The sequence below is a fragment of the Salmo salar genome, chromosome 09 (assembly GCF_965601325.2).
Source record: "Salmo salar chromosome 09, fSalSal1, whole genome shotgun sequence".
NCBI classification, from domain to species: Eukaryota; Metazoa; Chordata; class Actinopteri; order Salmoniformes; family Salmonidae; genus Salmo; species Salmo salar.
Window position 1 is genome coordinate 41,474,202 of NC_138299.1, and position 22,860 is coordinate 41,497,061.

Consider the following 22,860-nt stretch of genomic DNA (forward strand, 5'->3'; position numbering starts at 1 on the left):
CCTGTCTCTCTCTCTATTGGTATCAGTATGTTCTCCTGTCTCTCTCTCTCTATTGGTGTCAGTATATTCCCCTGTCTCTCTCTCTCTCCATTGGTGTCAGTATGTTCCCCTCTCTCTCTCTCTCTCTCTATTGCTGTCAGTATGTTCCCCTGTCTTTCTCTCTCTCTATTGGTGTCAGTATGTTCCCCTGTCTCTCTCTCTCTATTGGTGTCAGTATGTTCCCCTGTCTCTCTCTCTATTGGTGTCAGCATGTTCCCCTGTCCCTCTCTCTATTGGTGTCAGTATGTTCCCCTGTCTCTCTCTCTACTGGTGTCAGTATGTTTCCCTGTCTCTCTCTCTACTGGTGTCAGTATGTTCCCATGTCTCTCTCTCTCTATTGGTGTCAGTATGTTATCCTGTCTCTCTCTCTATTGGTGTCAGTATGTTATCCTGTCTCTCTCTCTATTGGTGTCAGTATGTTCCCCTGTCTCTCTCTCTATTGGTGTCAGTATGTTATCCTGTCTCTCTCTCTCTATTGGTGTCAGTATGTTCCCCTGTCTCTCTCTCTATTAGTGTCAGTATGTTCCCCTGTCTCTCTCTCTATTGGTGTCAGTATGTTCCCCTGTCTCTCTCTCTATTGGTGTCAGTATGTTCCCCTGTCTCTCTCTCTCTCTATTGGTGTCAGTATGTTCCCCTGTCTCTCTCTCTCTATTGGTGTCAGTATGTTATCCTGTCTCTCTCTCTATTGGTGTCAGTATGTTCCCCTGTCCCTGCTCTCTATTGGTGTCAGTATGTTCCCCTGTCTCTCTCTCTCTCTCTCTCTTTCTCTCTCTCTCTCTCTATTGGTGTCAGTGTGTTCCCCTGTCTCTCTCTCTATTGGTGTCAGTATGTTCCCCTGTCTCTCTCTCTATTGGTGTCAGTATGTTCCCCTGTCTCTCTCTCTATTGGTGTCAGTATGTTCTCCTGTCTCTCTCTCTCTCTATTGGTGTCAGTATGTTCCCCTGTCTCTCTTTCTCTCTATTGGTGTCAGTATGTTCCCCTGTCTCTCTCTCTCTCTCTCTCCTCTCTCTCTCTCTCTCTCTCTCTCTCTCTCTCTCTCTCTCTCTATTGGTGTCAGTGTGTTCTCCTGTCTCTCTCTCTCTCTATTGGTGTCAGTATGTTCCCCTGTCTCTCTCTCTCTCTATTGGTGTCAGTTTGTTCCCCTGTCTCTCTCTCTATTGGCGTCAGTTTGTTCCCCTGTCTCTCTCTCTATTGGTGTCAGTATGTTCCCCTGTCTCTCTCTCTATTGGTGTCAGTATGTTCACCTCTCTCTCTCTCTATTGGTGTCAGTATGTTCACCTGTCTCTCTCTCTATTGGTGTCAGTATGTTCTCCTGTCTCTCTCTCTATTGGTGTCAGTAGGTTACCCTGTCTCTCTCTCTCTATTGGTGTCAGTAGGTTCCCCTGTCTCTTTCTCTCTATTGGTGTCAGTATGTTCCCCTGTCTCTCTCTCTCTATTGGTGTCAGTATGTTCCCCTGTCTCTCTCTCTCTCTCTCTCTATTGGTGTCAGTATGTTCTCCTGTCTCTCTCTCTCTATTAGTGTCAGTATGTTCCCCTCTCTCTCTCTACTAGTGTCAGTATGTTCCCCTGTCTCTCTCTCTATTGGTGTCAGTAGGTTCCCCTGTCTCTCTCTCTATTGGTGTCAGTATGTTCCCCTGTCTCTCTCTCTATTGGTGTCAGTTTGTTCCCCTGTCTCTCTCTCTATTGGTGTCAGTAGGTTCCCCTGTCTCTCTCTCTCTCTCGCTATTGTTGTCCATATGTTCCCCTGTCTCTCTCTCTCTCTGTTGGTGTCAGTATGTTCCCCTGTCTCACTCTCTCTATTGGTGTCAGTATGTTCCCCTGTCTCTCTGTCTATTGGTGTCAGTATGTTCCCCTGTCTCTCTCTCTATTGGTGTCAGTATCTTCCCCTGTCTCTCTCTCTATTGGTTTCAGTATGTTCCCCTGTCTCTCTCTCTATTGGTGTCAGTATGTTCCCCGGTCTCTCTCTCTATTGGTGTCAGTATATTCCCCTGTCTCTCTCTCTATTGGTGTCAGTATGTTCCCCTGTCTCTCTCTCTATTGGTGTCAGTTTGTTCCCCTGTCTCTCTCTCTATTGGTGTCAGTAGGTTCCCCTGTCTCTCTCTCTCACTATTGGTGTCAGTAGGTGCCCCTGTCTCTCTCTCTCTTTTGGTGTCAGTATGTTCACCTGTCTCTCTCTCTATTGGTATCAGTATGTTCTCCTGTCTCTCTCTCTCTATTGGTGTCAGTATGTTCCCCCGTCTCTCTCTCTCTATTGGTGTCAGTAGGTTCCCCTGTCTCTCTCTCTCTTTTGGTGTCAGTATGTTCACCTGTCTCTCTCTCTATTGGTATCAGTATGTTCCCCCGTCTCTCTCTCTCTATTGGTGTCAGTAGGTTCCCCTGTCTCTCTCTCTCTTTTGGTGTCAGTATGTTCACCTGTCTCTCTCTCTATTGGTATCAGTATGTTCTCCTGTCTCTCTCTCTCTATTGGTGTCAGTATGTTCCCCCGTCTCTCTCTCTCTATTGGTGTCAGTAGGTTCCCCTGTCTCTCTCTCTCACTATTGGTGTCAGTAGGTTCCCCTGTCTCTCTCTCTCACTATTGGTGTCAGTAGGTGCCCCTGTCTCTCTCTCTCACTATTGGTGTCAGTATGTTCCCCTGTCTCTCTCTCTCTTTTGGTGTCAGTATGTTCCCCTGTCTCTCTCTCTCTATTGGTGTCAGTAGGTTCCCCTGTCTCTCTCTCTCACTATTGGTGTCAGTAGGTGCCCCTGTCTCTCTCTCTCACTATTGGTGTCAGTAGGTGCCCCTGTCTCTCTCTCTCTATTGGTGTCAGTATGTTCCCCTGTCTCTCTCTCTCTTTTGGTGTCAGTATGTTCACCTGTCTCTCTCTCTATTGGTATCAGTATGTTCTACTGTCTCTCTCTCTCTCTATTGGTGTCAGTATGTTCCCCTGTCTCTCTCTCTACTGGTGTCAGTATGTTTCCCTGTCTCTCTCTCTACTGGTGTCAGTATGTTCCCCTGTCTCTCTCTCTATTGGTGTCAGTATGTTCCCCTGTCTCTCTCTCTATTGGTGTCAGTATGTTCCCCTGTCTCTCTCTCTATTGGTGTCAGTATGTTCCCCTGTCTCTCTCTCTATTGGTGTCAGTATGTTCCCCTGTCTCTCTCTCTATTGGTGTCAGTTTGTTCCCCTGTCTCTCTCTCTATTGGTGTCAGTATGTTCCCCTGTCTCTCTCTCTATTGGTGTCAGTTTGTTCCCCTGTCTCTCTCTCTATTGGTGTCAGTATGTTCCCCTGTCTATCTCACTATTGGTGTCAGTATGTTCCCCTGTCTCTCTCTCTGTGTTTGTGTCAGTTGTGTCCCTGGGGTTTATTTTGAGGTCTTATCACAGCTGTTCTATATGTGGGCAAGACCCCCCACCCCCCACCCTCTCTCGCTCTTTTCCTCCTTCTCACTTCTCCTTTTCTTTCTCATATACCCAGGACCTTCTGGTAAGAATCAGTTCAGTATCTCGTATCCGTTTTGTGTTTGGGGTGATGTAGACAGAAATATTTTCATGGGTATATGTTTCCTGTCTTCTTGTGGCATTGTAGGGATTGTTTGAAAGTATTTTGGATAAGCTATTGTTTTTGGAATGGGTAACAGATTTGTAATATTCGTGAAGTAGTGTACAGTTTGTGTTACGGTGGACCACTTTTTCTTCGACATTTTTATGTGAACTTGTCAATTACAATATTGTATCAAATTAGTGTTTGGTTCCAAAAGTCTTTCTTGGAATGGATTAGGCAGGCTGCTTGGAGGTCGATGTCCTATCACACTGCTCTATCTGAAAGATTCATTAGAAATACATACACATGCAAAAGTGTCCCATTTTTAGACAAGAGGCTGTGGAATATAGTATTACAATTAAAATAGATGTGTTACTTCTTCTGGGTAAAATGCAACTCCAGCTCTGTTGTATAGTCACTGTTCTGGGTATTTCAAGTGCTGGTATTAGTTTCATCAATCCATATACTACTACCATTTACACCAACAAAAGTGAGGTTTTGAAATAAATAAATAACATGACCATATTAAGAAGTTCCTAAAATAGCATGTGTGCCCAGAACAGGTGGCAAGTGCTCTGACAACTCAGCTCTGCCTGTGAAAGCACTGAGCAGCGGGAAGTGGAGAATGAGTAGAGGCTTTGCACCCAGGCAGCAGACTAATTATATGCACATAAACAGGCCACAGTCAAGCTCTACCACCAGACTTCAGTTGATATATTATAAGTTGTGAATCTGATTGACTATGTCATTTAGGCTCATTAAATAGATACAAATCAAGAGAAAACAGTTTTAATAATATTGGAAAAGATTATGTTAAAGCTATTCTGTTGAAGTTTGGATTGACCTTGGCTTGAATGTTTTCCCCTTATACAGTAGTATAATAGTAGAAGTATATTAGTATACACTGAGTGGACAAAACATTAGGAACACCTGCTCTTTCTATGACAGACTGACCAGGAGAATCAAGGTGAAAGCTATGATCCCTTATTGATGTCACTTGTTAAATCCACTTCAATCAGTGTAGATGAAGTGGAGGAGACAAGTTAAAGAACGATTTTTAAGCCTTGAGACAATTGAGACATGGATTGTGCATGTGTGCCATTCAGAGGGTGAATGCCTTTGAACAGGGTATGGTAGTAGGTGCCAGGCGCACCTGTTTGAGTGTGTCAAGGGCTGCAATGCTGATGGGTTTTTCACGCTCACCCGTTTCCCGTGTGTATCTGGAATGGTCCTCCACCCAAAGGACATCCAGCCAACTTGACTCAAATGTGGGAAGCATTGGAGTCAACATGGGCCAGCATCCCTGTGGAACCTTTTTGACACCTTGGAGAGTCCATGCCCAACTAGTTAAGGCTGTTCTGAGGGCAAAAGGGGAGTGCAACTCAATATTAGGAAGGTGTTCCCAATGCTTGGTACACTCAGCATATTTTATTGCTTTTATTACCTGAGCATGAGGAACCAGTCGGGGGATTTGCATTGTGAGCGTGTGTAATAGCGCATAGTCTCTAGGTTTTGTCTCATTAATGACCATCTTTCATGGAAACACTGAACTAGAATATAACCACATTCGTTTTAGTCATTCTAATTATATGCTGTATCATTCTCTCTCGTTGCTAGTCTATCAGAATGGAGACTTGTCAGGTGAGTGGCCAGGAGGAGCCAGCCCAGGGTCAGGGTCAGGTGGACTTGACAGAGGACCTGAGCAAGCAGCTAGAGGACATCATCAGTACCTACCAGGAGGCCAGTGAAGAGCCCACAGAGCAGGAGGAGGTGGAAGACGAGGCGCTGAAGGAGCAGGTCACTAAGAAGAGCTCCGCCAAGGACCAGAAACTGGAGAAGAAGATGCTCAAAAGTCTTGGTGGGTTATTTTCTTCTTCTTCTTTGGTTCTATTCAGCATCAATAGTTGTAGTGTTACAGTGTATCAATAGTTGTTGTGTTACAGTGTATCAATAGGTGTAGTGTTACAGTGTATCAATAGTTTTTGTGTTACAGTGTATCAATAGTTTTTGTGTTACAGTGTATCAATAGTTGTAGTGTTACAGTGTATCAATAGTTGTAGTGTTACAGTGTATCAATAATTGTAGTGTTACAGTGTATCAATAGTTGTAGTGTTACAGTGTATCAATAGTTGTAGTGTTACAGTGTATCAATAGTTTTTGTGTTACAGTGTATCAATAGGTGTAGCGTTACAGTGTATCAATAGTTTTTGTGTTATTAACTGTACTATAACATGATCTCTATTCAGGTAAAGAGGCCATGCTATTGATGCAGAGTTTGAACAAGCTCGGCACTCCAGAGCAGAAACTGGAGGCCATCATCAAGAAACATGCTGAGCTGGTGAGCGGAGCATGCTGATCCATGCCTCAGAGTTAGTGCTGATGGAAAAAGTACCCAATTGTCATACTTGAGTAAAAGTAAAGATACCTTAATAGAAAATTACTCAAGTAAAAGTGAAAGTCACCTAGTAAAATACTACTTGAGTAAAAGTCTAAAAGTATTTGGTTTTAAATATACTTAAGTATCAAAAGTAAATGTAATTGCTAAAATATACATGCGTATCAAAAGTAAAAATAAAAGTATAAATCATTTCAAGTTCCTTATGTTAAGCAAACCAGATGGCACCATTTTCTTGTTGTTTTTTAATTTATGGATAGCCAGTTGAAACACTCAGACATCATTTACAAACGAAGCATGTGTTTAGTGAGTCCGACAGATCAGAGGCAGTAGGGATGACCAGGGATGTTCTCTTGATAAGTGTGTGAATTAGACCATTTTCCTTTGGGGTGTCAGGGAAAATGTATTGAGGAAAAAGTACACAATTTGTCAAAAAGTAAAAGTTCTAAAAAATATAAATAGTAAAGTACAGATACCCAAAAAAACGACTGAAGTAGTACTTTAAAGTATGTTTACCTAAGTACTTTACACCACTTCCCAGAGGTAGTGTTGATCCATGCCCCAGATGTAGTGTTGATCCATGCCCCAGAGGTAGTGTTGATCCATGCCCCAGAGGTAGTGTTGATCCATGCCCCAGAGGTAGTGTTGATCCATGCCCCAGAGGTAGTATTGATCCATGCCCCAGAGGTAGGGTGCTGTGGCGTGTAGAAGGGAACTAGACATGATCTTTGTCCATGTACTTTTCCATGATCCTTTCCTTCTAAATATATTTAATATTATTTGTAGTGAAGCATAGATGCATGTATCTAACAGGCTGCCAACCAGTTCCATATCATTGGTCTAGACCAGTCATAGGCAACTTTGATGGGGGTGGGGGCCACAAAACTTCAAAACTCATCATGAGGGGCCTCAGTTGCTCGCGGGTCTGCGTACCCACAAGTAGAGTTTATATTGTGCAATTCTACACATTTTGCCATGGGGCATAGAGAAAATGTTGCGGTTTTAAAGTGAGTTTGCTGAAATTCTGCACATTTTGCCATGGGTCATAGAGAAAATGTTGCAGCTTAATAGTGAGCTTGCTGAAATTCTACACATTTTGCCATGGGCAGAGAGAAGATTTTGCAATTTTATAACTAATTTCATACAATTCTACTCGTTTTATCATGGGATGGAGAGGAAGATCTGCTGTTTTACAACACATTTCCTGCAATTCTGCACATTTTGCCATAGGGTGGTGTTGTGTCTTTACTATCATTAAACGTGAAGACTGTTATTTTATCAAATCAATTTACACTCTCTATTTCCCGAATCGACTGTTCAGATATTTTCATATCTTATCGAGTACAGTCTTCTATGAATGATTATTAATCTTTACCTTCCGTCAGTCTCATTCCAAATGTCATAAAATTCTTGGTTATCTGCATGAACCCTATCTTAAATTATGAATCAGCGATATACAAATTGGCTTAATTATTTGTTTACTAATTAACTAATCAAATCACAGAAACACATGAAAACACACACAATCAGTTCATACATTGGGTTCCTACATGATACAAAGAAAAGTCCCTAGAAGATGAAACCGATATGACGGCTTGGTAGACAAAGAAAAGTCCCTAGAGGATGAAACCGATGTGACGGCTTGGTAGACAAAGAAAAGTCCCTAGAGGATGAAACCGATGTGACGGCTTGGTAGACAAAGAAAAGTTCCTAGAGGATGAAACCGATATGACGGCTTGGTAGACAAAGAAAAGTCCCTAGAGGATGAAACCGATGTGACGGCTTGGTAGACAAAGAAAAGTCCCTAGAAGATGGAACCGATGTGACGGCTTGGTAGACAAAGAAAAGTCCCTAGAGGATGAAACCGATGTGACGGCTTGGTAGACAAAGAAAAGTCCCTAGAGGATGAAACCGATATGACGGCTTGGTAGACAAAGAAAAGTCCCTAGAGGATGAAACCGATGTGACGGCTTGGTAGACAAAGAAAAGTCCCTAGAAGATGAAACCGATGTGACGGCTTGGTAGACAAAGAAAAGTCCCTAGAGGATGAAACCGATGTGACGGCTTGGTAGACAAAGAAAAGTCCCTAGAGGATGAAACTGATATGACGGCTTGGTAGACAAAGAAAAGTCCCTAGAGGATGAAACCGATGTGACGGCTTGGTAGACAAAGAAAAGTCCCTAGAGGATGAAACTGATGTGACGGCTTGGTAGACAAAGAAAAGTCCCTAGAGGATGAAACCGATATGACGGCTTGGTAGACAAAGAAAAGTCCCTAGAGGATGAAACCGATGTGACGGCTTGGTAGACAACGAAAAGTCCCTAGAGGATGAAACCGATGTGACGGCTTGGTAGACAAAGAAAAGTCCCTAGAGGATGAAACCGATATGACGGCTTGGTAGACAAAGAAAAGTCCCTAGAGGATGAAACCGATGTGACGGCTTGGTAGACAAAGAAAAGTCCCTAAAGGATGAAACCGATGTGACGGCTTGGTAGACAAAGAAAAGTTCCTAGAGGATGAAACCGATGTGACGGCTTGGTAGACAAAGAAAAGTCCCTAGAGGATGAAACCGATGTGACGGCTTGGTAGACAAAGAAAAGTCCCTAGAGGACGAAACCGATGTGACGGCTTGGTAGACAAAGAAAAGTCCCTAGAGGATGAAACCGATGTGATGGCTTGGTAGACAAAGAAAAGTCCCTAGAGGATGAAACCGATGTGACGGCTTGGTAGACAAAGAAAAGTTCCTAGAGGACGAAACCGATATGACGGCTTGGTAGACAAAGAAAAGGGGTGTGGCAGTTCAGGAGCGGGAAATTCATAGAGGATTACTACACTCATAGAAATTGCTAATACTTTACATGAACGACCGCTCATTCGAAAAGAAATTGCAATGTATATATATTTACACCCAGAATGTTGTTGTTGGAATCTGTTGGAATCCTCGATCATCCTGTAGGGTTCATCAGAGTCTCTGGTTAACTTTCATTCAAGTCACAAAGTCTTTTGTGGTTGTAGATGGTTAGAATGGCTACTTCAGAGTACCATTCAGAAATGTTCTCATAGATAGATGCTTCGGCGGTTGTCAGTATTCTCGTTCTAGACTTACATAATTTCTAGCTGTAGACTAGTAATTATACGTCTAAGATTTGCTTTATTCTGTAGGGATCGATAGTCTCAGAGTTGAACCATTTCCAGTCGTGTAGCCAATGCTCCACGTGGTATAGTCTTGTCCTTTGGTAGAGTTGCAGTTTAAACCACTTCACACACCAGCGTCACCCGGCATGTTTTGGTCTTAGAAATTCAACCATCTGCAACCTTAGCTTACACCGGGGTTTGCGTGGTCTGGTGTGAATTTCATCAGGAGTGGGTTTTATACGTTTCAGTAGAAAAGGGCGGTTCCATGACGCCGACGTAATGTCTATGCTCACGTGGGCATGACCATTGGTTTGATTAACTTTACATGAAAAACCCATACTCTCATTTAGAAGGTTAACATCACATTACATCTTTTCACAAATAGTTTAATCTTTAATCACATACGTTTCACAATATTTAGATGTAAACCTGACTGCTGGGAAATGTACACTTTAAGAGATACCGTTATGTGTGTTTCCTGTCCTTCTTGAGATCACCAAATGAAACACACTCAACATGACTGTCCCTTAAGTGTCCACGGACCATTCCCAAAGTAGAAATATTTTTAAATTCTCCCCTTTTGAAGATTTAGGAGTTTGGCCAAGTGAAGTATTTTGTTCTCTCTCTCTGAATACTGCATGGTAGTTTCTACCCAGTATTTATGACCAGTCACAAAACTGTGGCGAGAGAGAGAGAGAGGGAGAGAGAGAGAGAGAGAGAGAGAGGGAGAGAGAGAGAGAGGGAGAGAGAGAGAGAGAGGGCTATGATCCTTCCCACAGGGCACGTCATGACAGTGGAGAGAAATGTTTGTAGTTCTTAGTGTGATACCTGAGTGAGACTGACTAATAAAGTGGGTGGTAATAAAGTGGTAATTCAACCGGGATTACCAAATTTAGATAGCTTGCCGCTAGACTAACGTACTAATCTAAAAAATGCTAGCTGACATAGGCTAATTGAGTGACTACCAGTAACTGACATAACAAGAGAGAACTGCTGATGCACAACAACATTTCGAAATTGCACCTTGTGTATTCTACTATTATATTTCGCAACACTAAGCAGAGACCCCGACAGAGTTCCAAATAAATAAAACATTTAATCCGAGGGTTTTCAAAAGGGGTGCCATCTCTGGTCTAGACATACAGTGCATTCAGAAAGTATTCAGACCACTTGACTTTTTACACATTTTGTAACGTTACAGACTTATTGTAAAATGGATTAAATATTTGTTCCCCTCATCAATCTACACACAATACCCCACAATGACAAAGCGAAAACAGGTTTTTAGACATTTTTGCAAAAAAATAAACAAAATATCACATTTACATGAGTATTCAGACCCTTTACTCAGTACTTTGTTGAAGCACCTTTGGCAGCAATTACAGCCTCAAGTCTTCTTGGGTATGACGCTACAAGCTTGGCACAACTGTATTTGAAGAGTTTCTGCCATTCTTCTCTACAGATCCTCTCAGGCTCTGCCAGGTTGGATGGGGAGCATCACTGTACAGCTATTTTCTTACTTCTTTATTTAAAAAAATAAAATAAAATGTACCCCTTTTTCACAGCTATTTTCAGGTTTCTCCAGAGACGTTAGATCGGATTCAAGTCCGGGCTCTGTCTGGGCCACTCAAGGACATTCAGAGACTTGTCCTGAAGCCACTCCTGCATTGTCTTGGCTGTGTGCTTAGGGTCGTTGTCCTGTTGGAAGGTGAACCTTTGCCCCAGTCTGAGGTCCTGAGCGCTCTGGAACAGGTTTTCATCAAGGATCTCTTTGCTCCATTCATCTTTCCCTCGCTCTTGACTAGTCTCCCAGTCCCTGCAACTGAAAAACATCCCCACAGCATGATGCTGCTACCAGCATGCTTCACCGTAGGGATGGTGCCAGGTTTCCTCCAGACATGACGCTTGGCACTCAAGCCAAAGAGTTCAATTTGGTTTCATCAGACCAGAGAATCTTGTTTCTCATGGTCTGAGAGACCTTTAGGTGCCTTTTGGCAAACTCCAAGCAGGCTGTCATGTGCCTTTTACTAAGGAGTGGCTTCCATCTGGCCACTCTACCCTAAATGCCTGATTGGTGGAGTGATGCAGAGATGGTTGTCCTTCTGGAAGGTTCTCCCATCTCCACAGAGGAACTCTAGAGCTCTGACAGAGTGACGGTCAGGTTCTTGGTCACCTCCCTGACCAAGGCCCTTCTCCCCCGATTGCTCAGTTTGGCCAGGCGGCCAGCTATAGGTAGAGTCTTGGTGGTTCCAAATTTCTTCCATTTAAGAATGATGGAGGCCACTGTGTTTTTGGGGACCTTCAATGCTGCAGAAATGTTTTGGTACCCTTCCCCAGATCTGTGCCTTGACACAATCCTGACTCGGAGCTCTACGGACAATTCATTCGACCTCATGGCTTGGTTTTTGCTCTGACGTGCATTTTCAACTGTGGGATATTATATAAACAGGTGTGTGCCTTTCCAAATCATCTTTCCAAATCATGTCCAATCAATTGAATTTACCACAGGTGGATTCAAATCAAGTTGTAGAAACATCTCAAGGATGATCAATGGAAACAGGATGCACCTGAGCTCAATTTCGATTTTTTTACCAAAGGGTCTGAATACTTATGTAAAAAAGTTATTTCTGTTTTTTATTTGCATTATGGGGAATTGTGTGTAGATTGATGAGAAAAAAAAGGCTATAATGTAACAAAGTGTGGAAAAAGTTAAGGGGTCTGAATACTTTCTGAATGCACTTTATACTACATAGATTTGTTTTGTTTGTGAAGAGGAAAAATGATGTATGTGTGTGTGTGTGTGTGTGTGTGTGTGTGTGTGTGTGTGTGTGTGTGTGTGTGTGTGTGTGTGTGTGTGTGTGTGTGTGTGTAGCTGGATGAACACCGGGGTGACCAGAAGCAGCTGAAGTTTCTGCAGAAGAAGCTTCTCCAGGTGATGAAAGAGAAGGACCAGCTCCAGAGTGAACACAGCAGGGCTGTTCTGGCCCGCAGCAAGTTGGAGTCCCTGTGTAGGGAGCTGCAGAGACACAACAAGACCCTCAAGGTGAGCCTCTCATTGTAGCATGATTTACACTACATGACACTACACTACAAAAGTATGTGGACACCTGCTCGTCGAACATCTCCTTCCAAAATCATGGGCATTAATATGGAGTTGGTCCTGCCTTTGCTGCTATGACAGCCTCCACTATTCTGGGAAGGCTTTCTACTAGATGTTGGAACATTGCTGCTGGGACTTGCTTCCATTCAGCCACAAGAAAATGAGTGAGGTTGGGCACTGATGTTGGGCGATTAGGCCTAGCTCGCAGTTCCAATTCATCCCAAAGGTGTTCGATAAGGTTGAGGTCAGGGCTCTGTGCAGACCAGTCAAGTTCTTCCACACCGATCTCGACAAATCATTTCTGCATGGACCTCGCTTTGTGGTTTGTTATGCTGAAACAGGAAAGGGCCTTCTCCAAACTGTTGCCACAAAGTTGCAAGCACAGAATCGTCTAGAATGTCATTGTATGCTGTAATGTTAAGATTACCCATCACTGGAACTAAGGGGCCTAGGCCAAACCATGAAAAACAGCCCCAGACCATTATTCTCCTGGGATCTGCCAAGCCCAGATTTGTCCGTCGGACTGCCAGATTGTGAAGCGTGATTCATCAATCCAGAGAACTTGTTTCCACTGCTCCAGAGTCCAATGGCGGCGAGCTTTACACCACTCCAGCCAATGCTTGGCATTGCTCATGGTGATCTTAGGCTTGTGTGTGGCTGCTCGGCAATGGAAACCCATTTCATGAAGCTCCCGACAAACAGTTCTTGTGCTGATGTTGCTTCCAGAGGCAGTTTGGAATACGGTCGGGAGTGTTTCATCCGAAGACAGACAATTTTTATGAGCTACATGCTTCAGTACTCGGCGGCCCGTTCTGTGAGCTTGTGTGGCCTACTACTTCGCGGCTGAGCCGTTGTTGCTCCTAGGCGTTTCCACTTCACAATAACAGGACTTACAGTTGACCGGGGCAGCTCTAGCAGGGCTGAAATTTGACCAACCTGACTTGTTGGAAAGGTGGCATTCTATAACAGTGCCACATTGAAAGTCACTGAGCTCTTCAGTAAGTCCATTCTACTGCCAATGTTTGTCTATAGAGATCACATGGCTGTGTGCTCGATTTTATACACCTGTCAACAACGGTTGGGGCTGAAATAGCCAAATCCACTAATTTCAAGGCGTGTCCACATACTTTTGTACATATAGTGTGCCTCAGTACCCATAACACTCTGTGTAACATGTCCAAGGTGAGGCTCTCCTCTCACTAGTACCGCCAACCAGAATTGTATCAAATACTACTTTGAAATACCTGAACTGCTATTGATTTACTTTGCCCTTTAAAATGGAACCAATGGATTAGCCTTGAATGTTCAAACTCCAAGCTAAATCAAGCGCATCTCAAATACTTTTACACATTTATTTGACCCGGGTCTGATGCAACAACCAGTGGCCCTCACTAAGTTAAAATTATATGGCAGGTGTATGGTTAGTATGTGAATACACTGTCTGTGTATTCACTCCTTACATGAGATTGTCTGGGAGTCCAAATGGCACACTTTCCCTATGTAGTGCACTACTTTTGACCAGAGCCTGGTCAAAGGTAGTGCAATACATAGGGAATAAGGTGCCATTGGGGACAAACCCTAATGGTGCATCATCCTGTATTCTGTGATTGTTCAGGAGGAAACCCTCCAGAGGTGTAGGGAGGACGACCTGAAGAGGAAGGATATCACCACTCACTTCCAGAGCACGCTGACGGACATCCAGGCCCAGATCGAGGACCACAGTACCCGCAACACCAAGCTGTGTCAGGAGAACACCGACCTGGCAGAGAAACTTAAGAGCCTCATCTCCCAATACGACGCAAGAGAGGCAGTATGGAGTCCTATTACAAACTCTCTGGAGCATATAGTGCAGTTTAAACTGAATGTGTTTAGTTACAGTATTAGTCAAATGTTCAAGGTTTTTGCTTTATTTTTTACAATTTTATACATAATAGAATAATAGTGAAGACATCAAAAGTATGAAATAACACATATGGAATCATGTAGTAACCAAAAAAGTGTTAAACAAATCAAAATATATTTTAGATTTTAGATTCTTCAAAGTAGCAATCCTTTGCCTTGAAAACAGCTTTGCACACTCTTGGCATTCTCTCAACCAGCTTCATTAGGAATGCTTTTTCAACAGTCTTGAAGGAGTTCCCACATATGCTGAGCACTGGTTGGCTGCTTTTCCTTCATTCTGTGGTCCAACTCATCCCAAACCATCTCAATTGGGTTGAGGTCGCATGATTGTGGAGGCCAGATCATCTGATGCAGCACTCCATCACTCTCCTTGGTCAAATAGCCCCTACACAGCCTGGAGGTGTGTTGGGTCATTGTCTTGTTGAAAAACAAATGATAGTCCCATTAACCTCTCTAGGCTAGGCGGGACGAATTCGTCCCACCTACGTAACAGCCACGGCTATCCTGTGGCGCGATTTTCAAAACCTTAAAAATCCTATTACTTCAATTTCTCAAACATATGACTATTTTACAGCCATTTAAAGACAAGATTCTCGTTAATCTAACCACACTGTCCGATTTCAAAAAGGCTTTACAACGAAAGCAAAACATTAGATTATGTCAGCAGAGTACCAAGCCAGAAATAATCAGACACCCATTTTTCAAGCCAGCATATAATGTCACCAAAACCCAGAAGACAGCTAAATGCAGCACTCACCTTTGATGATCTTCATCAGATGACAACCCTAGGACATTATGTTATACAATACATGCATGTTTTGTTCAATCAAGTTCATATTTATATCAAAAACCAGCTTTTTACATTAGCATGTGACGTTCAGAACTAGCATACCCCCCGCAAACTTCCGGGGAATTCGCTAACATTTTACTAAATTACTCACGATAAACGTTCACAAAAAGCATAACAATTATTTTAAGAATTATAGATACAGACCTCCTCTATGCACTCGATATGTCCGATTTTAAAATAGCTTTTTGGTGAAAGCACATTTTGCAATATTCTAAGTACATAGCCCAGGCATCACGGGCTCGCTATTTAGACACCCGGCAAGTTTAGCACTCACCATAATCATATTTACTATTATAAAAGTTTGATTACCTTTTGTTGTCTTCGTCAGAATGCACACCCAGGACAGCTACTTCAATAACAAATGTTGGTTTGGTCCAAAATAATCCATCGTTATATCCGAATAGCGGCGTTTTGTTCGTGCGTTCCAGACACTATCCGAAATAGTAAAGAAGTGTCGCGCGCATGGCGCAATTCGTGACAATAAAATTCTAAATATTCCATTACCGTACTTCGAAGCATGTCAACCGCTGTTTAAAATCAATTTTTACGACACTTTTCTCGTAGAAAAGCGATAATATTCCGACAGGGAATCTCCTTTTCGGCAAACAGAGGAAAAAATCCCAAAGGCGGGGGCGGTCGGGGTCACGCGCATAAGCTCAGTGTCCCTTGATCGGCCACTTGAGAAAGGCGATAATGTGTTTCAGCCTGGGGCTGGAATGACGACATTCTGTTTTTTCCCGGGCTCTGAGCGCCTATGGACGACGTGGGAAGTGTCACGTTAGAGCAGAGATCCTTAGTAAATGATAGAGATGGAAAAGAAGTTCAACAAATGGTCAGACAGGCCACTTCCTGTAAAGGAATCTCTCAGGTTTTGACCTGCCATTTGAGTTCTGTTATACTCACAGACACCATTCAAACAGTTTTAGAAAATTTAGGGTGTTTTCTATCCATATGTAATAAGTATATGCATATTCTAGTTACTGGGTAGGAGTGGTAACCAGATTAAATCGGGGAATGTTTTTTATCCAGCCGTGTCAATGCTGCCCCCTAGCCCTAACAGGTTAAGCGCAAACCAGATGGAATGGTGTATCGATGCAGAATGCTGTGGTAGCCATGCTGGTTAAGTGTGCCTTGAATTCTAAAAAGATCCCTGACAGTGTCACCAGCAAAGCACCCCCACACCATCACACCTCCTCCTCCATGCTTCATGGTGGGAACCACACATGCGGAGATCATCTGTTCACCTACTCTGTGTCTCACAAAGACATGACGGTTGGAACCAAAAATCTCAAATTTGGACTCATCAGACCAAAGGACAGATTTCAACCGGTCTAATGTCCATTGCTTGTGTTTCTTGGCCCAAGCAAGTATCTTCTTCTTATTGGTGTCCTTTAGTAGTGGTTTCTTTGCAGTAATTCAACCATGAAGGCCTGATTCACGCATTCTCCTCTGAACAGTTGATGTTGAGATGTGTCTGCTACTTCAACTCTGTAAAGCATTTATTTGGGCTGCAATCAGAGGTGCAGTTAACTCTAATGAACTTATCCTCTGCAGCAGAGGTAACTCTGGGTCTTCCTTTCCTGTGGCGGTCCTCATTAGAGCCAGTTTCACCATAGCGCTTGATGATTTTTGCGACTGCCCTTGAAGAAACTTTCAAAGTTCTTGAAATTTTCCGCATTGACTGACCTTCATGTCTTCAAGTAATGATGGACTGTCGTTTCTCTTTGCTTATTTGAGCTGTTCTTGCCATAATATGAACTTGGTCTTTTACCAAATAGGGCTATCTTCTCTATACCACCCGTACCTTGTCACAACACAAGTGATTGGCTCATTGCATTAAGAAGGAAAGAAATTAACTTAAAAAGGCACACCTGTTAATTGAAATGCATTCCAGGTGACTACCTCATGAAGCTGGTTGAGAGAATGCCAAGAGTATGAAAAGCTGTCATCAAGGCAAATGGTGGCTACTTTGAAGAATCTAATTAAAAATATATATTTTGATTTGTTTAACACTTTTTTGGTTACTACATGATTCCATAGTTTTGATGTCTTCATTATTATTCTACAATGTAGAAAATAGTAAAAAAAATTAAGAAAAACTCTTGAATGAGTAGGTGTTCCCAGACTTTTGACTGGTCTATTAACACACAATCACACATGTATTTTAAATAGTGTTTTTCATTACAATGATAATCTCAAAGATGCTTTAAAGTAAAACAAATGTTACAATGTTAGTATTAAATTGTACACAACTTTTGTGTGTCTTTCTAACTTCCATCGCACACACTTCACATCACACACACTTCACACACTTATATTCAATTCAATACTCAACTGATATAGAAACCCATCATGATTGAACACAACAGGCCCATGCAACAATAGGGGTCACTGTGTGACAATATAAGCTTGCTCCTCCTTGAGTCAAGGACATGCTCAGTGGTTCATTTGTCTCATTTCTCATTATTGTTAGTGTCTGATGAGCTTGGCTCGGTTATTGATGTCAAAGTTCACCTTTCAAGCAAGAATGTTACCACTAGGAATAGACCAATGACACAAACCAGCCCTTGCTACTCTTTTACTGTGGAAATGTTGTGTAAAATGTGTAGTGTTTGTTTCAGTGAAAGTGATCCAATCTACCTCTTGTTACCTCACAGAACCTGGAAAAGGTGTTCAAACATAGAGACCTGCAGCAGAAGCTGTTGGAAACCAAACTTGAACAGGCAAACATGATCATTGCAGAGGGAGAGGAGAAGCACAAGCGAGAGAAAGACCACGTAAGTTAGCATCTTACACAATTTAAAAATATTTTATTTTCAGGTCATATTGACTGACGATGAGAAGAGTTTCATCACATACAGTGTATTCATATACTGTCTATTATTGAAGATCAGTGCTTGGAATAAGCTACACACATGACAGAACATAATGGAAAAATGTTATTCAGTGACAAGGCAGAGAATTCACAACTGATATATTTTCATTTTACATTTTTTGAAGTTGATAAATAAGGCCGCACGGTCGCAGGTGAAGGTGCAGATTCTGAAAGAACAAGAGGAAGGGATGCAGGCCCAGGTAAATGGAGACAGTTTCTTTATCTCTGTCTGTCTTCCCTCTCTCTCTCTCCCACTCTGTCTCCCCTCTATCTCTCTCTGTCTGTCTCCCCTACCCTCTCTCTCTCTCTTTTACATACTGCTGCACAAACTTAACTTTCTAATTTCTCCCTCCAGATTTCCATGTACTCCGAAAAGTTTGATGAAATCCAGGGGACTGTGTCAAAGAGCAATGGAGTGTACGCCAGCTTCAGACAGGACATGGAGAAGGTAGCCAAAGTCTTACTCTCAGTATATCACCTATAGTGATGACCTTATGTATAATCTTATATGAGATCAATGGTGTTGCCATGGCACAAATACATTCCATTTATTTATACCATGGCATTGTTGAATACTAATATCTGATTGGCTCTAAGGGCATTCTAGAGCTTGCATTATTGAAGTGACAATGCCCGAGAAGCTGGTGTTTGGAGGATATTGGCATGGGTGTTGTTAGACAAACCGTGCCAATATATCTTCCAAACACCAGCTTCGAGGGCATTATCACTTTTATACAACGGGTTACCAACATATTCAAATAATAATTGACATATTTCATTAAAAACGTTATTTTTATGAATTTATTCATACTATTTCATCCAAAAGATATAGTCCCGACTCACAAATGTAGGGTTGCTACCAAACCCGGCTGGTCGTTCGTTCTATCGGTTCGGTCGCCAGAGACGCGACCCAGTCGTTCAGTCTTTTTGTTCTGTATCTATGGACGGGACCCAGTCGTTCGTTCTAAATGTTACATTGCCATACTGGCTGGCAACGTTCTCATCCCTTGCTTGCTAGCTACTTACAGTCACGTAAAAAAGTGCAGCCAGAAAAAAAGCTAAGTAGCTGCATTTGCATTTGTTTAAGCTGTTTTCTAGTTAAATTTATTTGGGTACATCCATAACAATGAGATAATGAGGCATGATTTCGGCTGGCATAGAAAATCTGCACACTAGCCAACAACAAAGCTAACTCAATCACTTCAAACTGAAGCTGGAAAGACTGCAAACTAGCTGCACTTTGTTTTGTTTTACCTTTTTTCAATTGACATTTCTTTGTATATACCCATAAATGATGGCAGCTGATTCATGATTTTGACTGGCTGAGAAACGCTGCCTTTCTGTGTGTCTCGTCCAGACACGTTCATTACTATGGGACAGATGGAGATCGAATTTGAATATTGAAACAATATTGCAAAAGTCAGAGAGACAGAAAGCAAGGTTTATACAAATTTCCGCAGTTGAAAACTAAATGTTAGTCTAAAAGAAATGTGAGATAATGTCTAGATGCTTTTTATAGTTGAGATCAAGTTTATAAATTGCCTGGCTGGGCAGATGAGACAGTGGATTATGCAGTCAGATGGAACAGAGTAAATAGGCATTTTAACATCATAGATTTAGCTGGTGGTAAGTTGTGGAATAGACACCGGCTGGAATGTGTTTTCTTAATAAAAAAATATCCAATTGGTAGTTACAGTCTTGTGCCATCGCTGCAACTCCCCTACGAACTCAGGACAGGCAAAGGTCGAGAGCCACGAGAGCCTCCAAAACATGACCCTGCCAAGCCGCACTGCTTCTTGACACACAGCTCGCTAAACCCGTAAGCCAGCCTGCACCAATGTGTTGGAGGAAACACCGTACAACTGTTGTTGACCGAAGTCAGTGTGCATGCACCAGGCTCACCATAAGGAGTCGCTAGAGCGCGATGGGACAAGGACACCCTGGCAGGCCAAACCCACCCCTAAGCCGGACGACGCTGGGCCAATTGTGCGCCGCCTCATGGGTCTCCCGGTCACAGCCGGCTGCGACACAGCCTGGGATCTAATCTGGGTCTGTAGTGCCTTACATGCTGACCACACAGCCCGCATTGCAAAAGAAATGTACACATACATGTTATTCAATCATTGCACTCACACTGCTCGCGCGCGTCAACGTGCGTCTGCGTAGCCAGGCGCTAAAATAAAACTGGGTTCTATTTGTGACGCTTGAGGCGCTGCAAGTCCCGCCTCTCCCATCTCCTCATTGGTTTTTAGAGATTACTAGAAAAAAACTTGGTTTATCCATTTATCTGTGGATTAATTGTCGGAGTAGAGGACCTTGTGCATTTCAGGTAAAATAACAACCCAGGTGAAATTACAACCCAATGTTTATATCCCAGAACAAATGAGCTAGCAACAGCAAGCTAGCTAGCTAAATTGCAATACATGTTTAATGCTTTTCGACCTGTCCCCAAATGAATATAGTTGGTTCAGAGTTTGTTTTGATATTTCAACCTGCGTGTCCTGATCGCGTCTGGTGTGGGTGGACAAAATCAACATGCATGTGATGTGAGTGGTCTGGTCAGCATGTTAGACCCAGATGCTGGAATGCAGTTTTAACCATACAGCATTCGGGATTAGACCCACCCATTGTATAATACCCTTTATAAACTGGGTGGTTCGAGCCATGAATGCTGATTGGCTGATAGCCGTGGTATATCAGACCATACCACGGGTATGACAAAGCATTTATTTTTACTTCTCTAATTAGGTTGGTAACCAGTTTATAATAGTAATAAGGCACCTCGGGGGTTTGTGGTATTATGGCCTATATACCACACCCCCTCGTGCCTTATTGCTTAAACAATGCACGGTAGATGGCTATAGTTCATCCTTACATGTTCTATGTTTGAGCTGCTTTTGAAAGCAAAAGTCGAATTGAAAACATTGGTATTGTTGAATTGGATTTTCATAATAGCAAGCTAGGACAGATGGTTTGGTTAGCCAAACTAGCAAGTCTGTTTGTTCAGTAACCAAGGCAACTAACAGTTACTGTCGTATCTAGTAAACTTGCTATCTACTTCAGTTGATGTTTAACAGATTTCTACCTGCAAATGAACACATTTCTAGCGGCAAATGTGTTCAAGTATAGCCATTGTATAACAGGGATAACCAACTCTGGGCTCTGCGTTCTCTGGAAAATAATGCAACTCCGTGGAAGGATGGTTCAACTCTGCAAGCGTGTCGTGGAACACACCTTCCACGTCGTTCATTATTTTCCATAGAGCGCATAGCCCCTTGTTGATTACTTTTCAATTGAACTGTCTTTTTTTTGGTCTTGTAGATGTCCAAGAAGATGAGGAAGCTGGAGAAAGAGTCTATTCAATGGAAAAGCCGTTTCGAGGGCTGCAACAAGGCTCTTATCGATATGCTCACAGACGTAAGACCATACAGACCATACACGTTTCATCCATTTTTTGTAATACTCAGTGCGCTTTTACATTCACCCTCTATCAAAGACATGAAAGACAAACAAGCAACAAAGACTTAAATATGACTGTAGTTCTTCTTTGACTCATGGTGGAGATAGTGTCTGCATATCAAATGGCACCCTATTCCCTGGTGCAGTGCACTACTCTTGACCATAGCCCTATTGGCTATAGACACCACATAGGGAATAGGAGGACATTTGCTATGATGGCTATGATTTATCTAGACAAAGCTCACCCTGTATCTTTTTACCCCATTCAGAAAACCTTGAAGGAGAAGGAGTTTGAGCTGTTCACCTTGAAGACTCAGAAGCTGGAGAAACTGTGCCGGGCACTGCAGGAGGAGAGGAACAGTCTCTCTCATAAGCTCCAGGAAGCCAATCCAGCAGCTGCCACCAGTGTAGCGGAGACAAAAGAGAAGGAGAATCCAGAGGTACCTGCTACTGAAAAGCCCAGTGAGACACCCTCTGAAAAACCCAGGGCTATTGAAACCCCTGTTCCTATAGAGACCCCCGCAGTCGTAACTCCTGCTACTGAAAATCCCGCTCCTGCAACCCCCCTGACCAGAGAGCTGGCTGACCTGAAGGCCCAGAAGGCCCGTCTACAGGAGATTCAAATGTCCTTCACCCTTTCCAACGTCGTGCCGCCTGAGTTCTTTGACAACCAGGAAGAGGAGGAGACCACCACAGAGCCACATGGACACACTGAGGCCCCAGTGGCCAGTAACGAGGCAACCAAGGCCCCAGAGAAGAATCACATAGAGAGGTGTAACGGAGACAAGACGACAGAGGAGACCACCAGCCCATCTTCTTCTGCCGCAGCAGCTGAAGAAGACGAAGCCCAGGAGCAGAGAGATAGGGATATGGAGTCAGTTGACTAGACTAGGGTTGGTGTAGTTACAGTAGGTTACAATCAGAGATGGAAACCATGTGATCATAACTTGTTTGAATGGAATTTTTAAGAATAAACAATAAAAACGTGCTCTTGTCCATTCATAAATCATTTATAATCACTTGTGTGCTGATACTAAATTAAAGCCCAGTCTTTCAGGCACTGATGATGCAGCTTCTAGCCTACATAGATTCAATTATTATTATTGTACATGATTACCAAATATGTTTCCAAACAATAAAATACATTGATTATTATTCACCACCAGCCTCTCTGTGAACAAGAAAAAGGAAGCTGAGGAACTATGGACGAGAAACTACCAGTAAGGCATCTAGCATAGCTACCTTTCCTAATGAGAACCATTGACTGTGAATGTAAACACCTTTGTGAGATCAACTTTATTACAGCCAATGCATTTAGTAATAATCAACATTATCTCATTCATCACATTATATTAACCTTTGAACAGCACATACAGAAGTTACACAGATTATCTACTGTTATTGCTCTCTGGATGTAAGGAAATGCGGAATGCTGTTGAGGACTTTATACAGCTGGGAGTAGGCTGATATACAGTACCAGTCAAAAGTTTGGACACACCGACTCATTCAAGTGTTTTTCTTTATTTTAAAAGATTTCTACATTGTAGAATAATAGTGAAGACATCAAAACTATGAAACAACATGGA

The 22,860-nt window shown here is 42.6% G+C and overlaps 1 protein-coding gene across 2 annotated transcripts; it reads left to right on the plus strand.

Moving 5' to 3' along the window:
* The first annotated feature begins 3,385 nt into the window (after window positions 1-3,385).
* Window positions 3,386-22,262, plus strand: LOC100194689 (beta-taxilin). 2 transcript variants are annotated; one of them, XM_014211508.3, is made up of 10 exons: window positions 3,386-3,501; window positions 5,176-5,416; window positions 5,805-5,896; window positions 11,961-12,131; window positions 13,804-13,998; window positions 17,598-17,717; window positions 17,941-18,015; window positions 18,171-18,263; window positions 21,137-21,232; window positions 21,544-22,262. In XM_014211508.3, exons 2-10 carry the CDS (start codon window positions 5,185-5,187, stop codon window positions 22,159-22,161), a joined length of 1,692 nt encoding a protein of 563 aa, XP_014066983.2. In that variant the 5' UTR covers window positions 3,386-3,501; window positions 5,176-5,184; the 3' UTR covers window positions 22,162-22,262. The 2 variants fall into 2 exon arrangements, with proteins under 2 accessions (XP_014066983.2, XP_045579629.1); XM_045723673.1 differs by lacking the exon at window positions 3,386-3,501 and adding an exon at window positions 3,547-3,570.
* Window positions 22,263-22,860: the final 598 nt, after the last annotated feature.